Genomic DNA, 8623 nt, shown 5'->3' on the forward strand with positions numbered 1-8623 from the left:
CCACACCTATCCATTTAGATGTTAATACAGTAAGGATAATATTATTTATTTCAAAAATGGCAAGTATGTATGATACAATGTATGAACATATGGTATGGCTCTCATATACAGTAGTATCGGAATTACGTTGACGGATGTTAACTCTGTCACCAACCTGATACTCTGCTATCTTCTTGGTAGTGTTCCAACGCTTTTGCCTTTTTAATAAGGCTATATTGCGTATTTCTCGCAAGCAAGGATATACACCGTTATAAATACGTTGGACCTTCTCCAACCATGGTAACTCATGGTGATCGGGTTCGTCCTTGTTAAAAGGGATTTGTAACTCACTATATCTGCCACGAAAATAGTGAGCGGGTGTAGTTCCTGTAACCGGATCAGCACACTCGTTCATTTGTGTTTGTACCCACTTAAGGCGGTACGGCCAATCATCTGCATCATCCGTTAATGCAGTACGCAAGAAGAACTTAAGTCTTCTATGGCGCGTTTCATTCGCGCCTTGCGTTTGCGGCTTATATGGCACACCTCTCTTATGGCATATGCCTGATATGAGTACTAGCGATTCCATTATGTCATCGCAGATCTCACTACCGTTATCAGAGCACATAATACCTGGCTACCGGTGGTCAGCAAAGACTTGGCAACATAATTTTGCCACCATCTGCGTAATCTTATCCTTTAATGGATAGAGCAAGTTAAACCGTGACGCCTCATCAAAGAAGTGGCATACGTAACGGTCGCATGTGTGCTCGGACATAGGCAGGTCAACAAGATCAATGACGACCCTGCGCCATGGAGCATCTTCAATCACACTCTTAAGCGGTGCGAACCCATAGCGCTTAATCTGGTTGAGATCACAGTCTGTACATGACTCGTGGTCTGGTGCGGCATTGACTTACCCCCATCCTCGCTTCTAAACCGGATTATGACGGATAACCTGGTCCTTCTCGGTATTTCGTACTCTGCACTAACCCATTCCGCGGCACTACACGGCATAGACCCGATCCGTACCCCAGAGGTGGGTACTCTACTTAGTAGGTCAGCAAGCGAATATATGGAACATTCGATAGCAACAGTGTATAAATCTTTTATTGTCGACTCACTTGGCCCAAGCTTCAAACGGGAATTTACTGACCACTTCTTCCCATCAATCTTTCCTGAACCACTACAGCGACTATGAGAGCCTTACCATGTGTTCATATATTGTATCATACATACTTGCCATTTTTGAAATAAATAATATTATCCCTATTAAGAGTACCTTTATAGTTTACGTACTGCTTAAGAGTACGTTCATAACATAGAGTCTTATGTGGAGGCCGGCTATTACATCACGAGAGTCGCGTCCCCAATGATCACTATTCGAATCACGGCCCCCACGGCTCCAGTTGTCCCGACGGCCACCCCCTCGGCCCGAGCGATAACGTTGATCTCGCCGCGGGTCACCTCTGTCACCACAATACCTCCCATCTCCTCGCTCATACGGGATAGATGAAACTTTGTTTAATGTCCCTTGTCTCGAGCCTCAGTCGCGTGTTTACGTCGCAACTCGGTGTACAGGCTCTCACGGTCGTTGTTCCTTGTTCTTACAGAACACGTGCATATCCAGGATAAATATAAGCCACTTCTTTGTCGACGAGAGTTCGAGGAGTTGATGACTCGAGCAAGTTGAGGGCGGCTCAACTCTCGATTCTGGAAGACATTCATAAAATAGAGATCTCAGGCCGTGAGCCGTGAGCCGTGAGCCCGTAACGAATGACGACTGACGACGTGACGTCTTCTTCTGTTTTGAAAAAAAATATGGTTTATTGTCTGATTTTAGTTTTGTTTAAAAAAAAATCAAAATTATAAACAAAAATATATAAGTTCAAAACAATTGTTGTTTTCTTTTGTATTCTTATCAACGATTTTACTTAAACCTGTATAGCACACGGAGAGAAAATCTGCCATTTTATTATTATAGAACGCTTCCGCAGATATCCGTTGGACAAATGGAAAGTTGCAGGCGTTAAGGTTGACATTCTCACGAATATCACTGTAATTTGATTGACTACATTCCATGAATTATGTACATGGGATCTCTGTTCACTATGTGGGCCCCGAGGTCTGAGGCCTGAAGGGGGAAATGTGCTGATATGTAGGGCCTTTTGAGCCTTTGAGGTCCTTTATCTCAAAACAATCGAATATAAAAAATTCTAAACCAATTAAAACTTATACATGAGATTTCATGACCATACAAAATATACAAATGCGTAATGTACTGTGCTAATACGCTTAGAGTCATTTACAAAGGAGAAACATGGTTGGCCATGAAACTAGCTCACTCAACTTTTGATGCATTGAATATTTGTATTTATTCTAAATCAAACAGAAAAGTAATGAATAAAAGCCATAGGCTCCTAAATAATTGTTCAATTTAGGAGGCTATGTAAAAGCATGGTAAAAATTTGCTACCGATTTACTAAAGTCGGTGTTATTTTAATATAGTTTAAGAATGCTATGGTGCAGTCACTGAACAAAGAGAATAGCTTTTGTTTTAAAAAAAAAGCAAAAGAGAAAAGAAGCCGAATGTTTAATTTAGAAGGCTATGCTGATGGCTTTATATGTTTATTTTTAGCATTACGTATGTATTTAAAAAAATAAAATAAAATTTACAATTGTAAATACATATTTACACACTTATAAATTGGGGTCAAACCTCTTTATATAAGACCACCTCTAAAAGATGTCCACCTCTTTATATGACAATTTTTATTCGGGCCAACCCCCATATATGTGTCAGGTCTTTTTGGGCCGGTCCTCACAGCCTGCCCTTGGCGGGACCTTAGAGGTCCGACTATTGTCAGCACTGAGCACTGATTGAGCTAAAATTTTATATTTGTGTTCATCTTTTTTAAAGTGCTCCGACCATGAGGTCAGGGACTCAGGGATTCAGTCCTCACTTTCGTATATTTGTTAGTGCATTTACACGAGTATATATTTTACCTTTCACCTTTAGCTTTACAGTAGCACGTTAATACATAGACTAGTACATACTACAATAGATACTGATGGGAGACACTTCTAGTGGTGAACGATGTTGTGCGAAAGGATGCACTATAGCGCACCCAGTGGGTAGTGCACACAAGTGTGCTGCTTACGATCGAAGTATGCATGCCTTTTTTTGGCGTATATCTTGGTGGGATGTTTGATTCAAATTCGATCGGTTACTGCCTGTCTACAGATAATTTCCAGCTACCGGAGGACAAGTCAGATTAGACAACTATTGAATCAGATACAATGCAGGAAGACGACGTGGCACAAGCTACGCCTAAGTAGGGTGCATCGTCTAATGTGAGTGGAGCATCTAGTATAATGATGAAGAAGCTCACTGCAAGTAAGAAGAAGACATACCCACAGACTATATTATCCAAAGTGAAAGCCCGAACACTGAAGAGATTAAATCTATCAAATAGAGACAAAGAAATTATCGTGCGCGCAATCAAGAAAATGGGATAAAGCTTTGACAAGTCCTGGAAAGCGAACTATCGTAATGATTTAGTTAAAGAAGCCGTGCGAGCTGCGCATGAATCATTCAGTGTGAGTATGAAAACAATACGAAGGTTTACGGAGTCCGGAGAGAAGGTGCATAGTCAGTCTTTTGAGGTTTATGCGAAGAAGAAATATCGAGAGGAAAGGATATACCACGCGTTCGAGAAATGTTTGATTGAGCGGGTTAATAAGGTTAGAGAAACTGGTTTTAGTTCAAGTCAGAGCTTGATCGGCACAAAGGGAAAGGAGTATTTAGGTGAGAACGCAAATGCGCCTGGAATAGCTCCTGGTCTGTTTATAGGTCAGACCCCGAACCTGACAGAACGAACCTGACCCAGACTTGATCAACTCTTTATATGACCAATTATTGACCAAAAACGGACACTGGTCATATAGAGAGGTTTGACTGTACATACATATTCGTTGTTTTGTTATGAAGAAAATAAAAACAAACGCCGAATGTTTTTTAAAAACAAAAAAACAATTGATGTAAATAAGTAGATACATTGTTTTTTCAAAAAACAAATATACAAAAGGTCCATATATGTCAATAAAATTTACAAATGAAATGCTTACAAATATAAATACATAAATACGTTTTAGTATGTAAATGGGGATGCGTAAAATGCGCTGTTATAATTGGAAATCTAGAAAGCTATGAAAATCCGGGTGCTTTGTACTAACATAAAAGAAGATCAAATTAGATTTTTTGGACATAAATATTCAGGTTTACCCTCCTATAGCCTTATAGGTACACAAGACAAATGAGGGGCACGCTCAAAAATTCGTATTTTAAACCGGAGTTCTATGAATATACCCAAAAATATTTCTAAAAAGTGTGATTTGATGGCAAAATCATCTATTTTGAGTTTGTTTTTGGGTATAGTAATAAAAAAATTCTAAAACCCTCAATTTTCTAGTATACCCTTGGAATTGTCCAAAAGATCCCAGATTCCAATTTGTGTAACCATATATTTATTATTTATACTGAATATTTATATTCATTTTGTGGACATCTGAGATTCTGAGTCCCCGTTTATATACGCGAAGCTGGCCGCTGGCCTCGCGGGCCCAGGTACGAGGCACGAGGACTCTAGAGAGAGGACTCGACTCCAAAAACTCCAGAGCTTCCCCGATTTTTAGAGATATTGAAAATCGTACGATTTTTTTAGTTGATGAATATTTATATCCAAAAACACAATTTTTTTCAGTACTTGGCATCCGGACTTCCTTAAATTTTTCTCAATTTTCATTTTGTTTAATAATAATAAAAACTTGTCTTACAAGACCGGAATATTTTAGGGGGAGTTGCATTGCCAATTGTTCCCAATATATTGGAATTTTACAATTTTACCTAATTTTAAAGGTATATGTTGCGGATTCGCATGTTTACGTTAAATATAAAAAAACTCGTCCACACCTAGGGCCCTCTAGGCGCTCTAGCCCAACTTCTAAAAAAACTGATGCGCAACATTTTTTTGTTGATTGGTTGTATTAGCTAATTTTGAAGGCGCCTTTATATTGGCTTTTTCGTACGGAGCGTGAATTTAGATGGGGGTCTTTATATACGCTAAAAGTTTAACGGACAGACGGACAAAAATGCAATTTTAGTCGGGAGTCTGGGCTCTGGACACCGTATGGAGGGACCTACAAGTTACAAGTATTACATAAATACACACGACAAGCGCTTTCAGTGGTCCACCCCGGCCTAATCCCCTATACTACATACATACTTTACACTTATAACAAATACAGTTTACATTTTGTTTTGTGTATTATATAAAATTTAAAAATAAAACGAACAAAAAATAAACACAAATCTGTAAAATCAACCCATGATCTTTGCAGCTTGTATGTATGCATTGTATTCTTTCTTAAAATTATTAAAAAAAATTCATTACGGTGCGCGTCGTAAAATTTATAAATTCTCGACTAATCTCGATGGTTTGAAGTTTGAAGTTTGAAACTTCTAGCGAAATCTGTCTCGCTCTGAGATTAGGGAGAGTAGAGTTCAGCTTTTGAATTTGTTTCTTGTTTTGATTTGGTTTTTTTTATATAGCCTCTTGAAAATTATGTTTAATTACAGAAGGCTCTGACAATATATAATTATATATACGAGCTTTTACTACCTCATTATGAAATATAAAAAAATCTATATACACTGAGTTTCAATGCTCGATCTGTTGTAAAAATGTTGCGTGGACACACGCTTGTTCTTGCAGTATGTGCAAGTTTATTGGCAAGTAGGCATGTACATGGTGTTGCCGTAGATATGGTAGTATTGGGACCTAGTAATGCAGAGGAATGGAAAGCATATTACGGTGATCTATTGAGCACAGCAGGTGAGATTGAGGTATCGGGGTATTCACCTATAGGAGAATTCAATGAATTATTTGAGGTAGTAGAGCGAGATATAGCTGTGTCAGTCGAGTATCTCGCTGGCAACACAAACTTCACATCACTGCAAAGGTATGCAGATGCGTGTGTGGCAGCCTGCGAGGAGAATCGCATTCAATGCGGATCGTTTGCTTTTAGTTACCTTGAGTTCACACCTGCTAACAACGCATGCCTACTGATGAAAAAAAGTGATCCATTTACGCTGTTAGGGTTCCAGTGCGATGGCTTCTGTCCGGTGAGTGAGACTGCAATTATGATGCAAGTGCTTATTCAAACACCTACACCCACGTGCGGATTTGACCGCTACTATGGTTACAAGGTTGCGGCTGAGTTGGCGACTGAAATATTTGATCTGGGGTGCCAGGACACCATCGAAGACGGGGGCACGTGTGGAGATATAGGGTATTCTGGTGCTGATATGACGAATGACAACTATGGCTGTGCTATGGATTCTATTTGCTACTACTTGAAGGCGGATGGGGTTAGCAAGTGCCTCTCGCAAAGCTCTGTAGATGAGATTATACGCGAAGATTTGGCGACCGAGAAAGAGGAAGAGAAACACGCACACGAGTTGCTGTATGGGTTCCAAGAGATGCTTAAGAATGTGACGGTGCCAGAGTATAGGGTCCCATACTGGACGGTTATGGCCATCGCCAGTTTGGACGATTCTAGTTACAGGTCAGACGGAGAGTTCACTAATTATGAACAATCTATCGAATGGTTCTCTTTGAGTGGAATTGGCAATGTTACAGTCGAAGAATACGCAAGAACATGTGCCAATGCATGTAGTGATTTCAATTATACGGCTGGTGAAGTTTGCAAAGGGTTTGGTTACGTATTCAAACCAGACGCGGTTGAAGAAAATCAGTGCCGGCTGTTTCCGCAAGAAATCGAGTTCAATTTCTTGGGATACGGTTGCGGTAATAACTATTGCCCTGTGGGGAACGGTATCATGCTAAAGCTGTATTTTTCGGAGAAAATAGACTGTGGCGAAGGTCGCTTTCACGGGTATGACCTACAACAATTCAGCTACGAAGGAGATCGACTTGAAAATTTTATTTGCAGAGATCAGTGGGGTGTTAATGGTTACTGTGGAGCGGATGCATTTACACCGTCTACTGATCTTAGCTATAACAATTCAGGTTGCCCTATCGTCACAGAGTGTGAGCTCGACGATAACTCGGGCTATTACTACTGCCGCCTGGGAGACATGGTGCCCACATTTGAATGTGGTGAAATTAATGGGATGGAGTACAATGTATATTTGGGTGAACTAAGCTCAATCACTAGTCACTTGGATGATACGTTTATTGAGCTGGTGGATGAAGGTACCAATGAATCACTCCCTGTTCGATTCCATAGGTGCACCGAGCACTGTGCCGCCAACCGGCCTTGTCAGTCATGGGCATTGCTAAGTGATCTGAAGACCTGCTTTATGACCAACTATCACATCACACAACTGCCCAAACAAATTCTCGAAGACATTACGCCGGAGGCTCTGATGTCGAAGGCTGTTCTGGGCTATTTTGTAGATGTGAGAAACGATCCGATCGTTCTTCCTATACCATTTGAAGATGATCAGACAGGTTTTACATCGGCAGTTCACACGACGTTAGGATCAGCAACGAACTCTGCGATCCCTACCACAGTAGTTGACAACACAGTAGTGACAACACAGCAGTGACAACATAGTAGTATCAACACAGTAGTGACAACGTAGTAGTGGCAACACAGTTTGACAACACAGTTTGACAACACAGTAGTCGCAACACAGTAGTGACAACACAGTTTGACAACACAGTAGTGACAACACAGTAGTGACAACATAGTAGTGACAACACAGTAGTGACTACACAGTATTGGCAACACAGTAGTGACAACACATTAGTGACAACACAGTAGTACAATACAGTAGTGATAGCATAGTAGTGACAACATAGTAGTGACAACATAGTAGTGACAACACAGTAGTGACAACACAGTAGTGACAGCACAGTAGTGACAATACGGTAGTGACAACACGGAAGTGATAACACAGTAGTGACAACAGAGTTGCTTTCCGACCTTGTTTTCACAACTACACTCGAATTTCCCGCATTCATACAAATAATTGTCTCAAGGTATTATTACTACGACAGAACCAATCGTATATTCATAAGCATGACAAGCATTATCACATTCACACCAACCGGGTCGGCTACTATCTTTGATGATATTTCGTCATCCTTAACAACCAGTATGACCACCGCAACTGACTCGCAATGACGACCACGTGACTTGATAGTATACTGAACGAGACTGCAATTGAAAACTTTAGTCACGCCGAATACAACGACGATAGATATTAGGACTCCAAGGTCTGAACGCCCTGACGAAAACACCTCATAAAAATATTAGTAGTTAAATTTTTAGTTAAGTTTTATTAGAAAACCGGTATTCTGACACGGGGCGTGTGCTCGGCAGATGTATAATAAAAAACAAGACCTCGGAATCTCATCACAATCCCATATAGTACTATTTTGAGCGCCGGCGCCTACCAAATGCTGTTCAATGGACGTCAGTGGCGGCGAAGTCTGCACACAAACACGTATATATACATACATATATATATATATATATATATATATATCTCTCTCTCTCTCTCTATATATCTATCTATCTATCTATATCTATATATCTATCTATATAAATATAT

General features: G+C 40.1%; 1 protein-coding gene across 1 annotated transcript; it reads left to right on the forward strand.

Annotated features, from left to right (window-relative positions):
* Positions 1 to 5659: 5659 nt before the first annotated feature.
* Positions 5660 to 7612, forward strand: SARC_04442 (hypothetical protein; the record flags this gene model as incomplete). Its single annotated transcript, XM_014301725.1, has 1 exon — positions 5660 to 7612. Exon 1 carries the CDS (start codon positions 5723 to 5725, stop codon positions 7610 to 7612), a length of 1890 nt encoding a protein of 629 aa, XP_014157200.1. The 5' UTR covers positions 5660 to 5722.
* Positions 7613 to 8623: the final 1011 nt, after the last annotated feature.

The sequence above is a fragment of the Sphaeroforma arctica genome, assembly GCF_001186125.1.
Source record: "Sphaeroforma arctica JP610 unplaced genomic scaffold supercont1.249, whole genome shotgun sequence".
Taxonomy (NCBI): domain Eukaryota; class Ichthyosporea; order Ichthyophonida; genus Sphaeroforma; species Sphaeroforma arctica.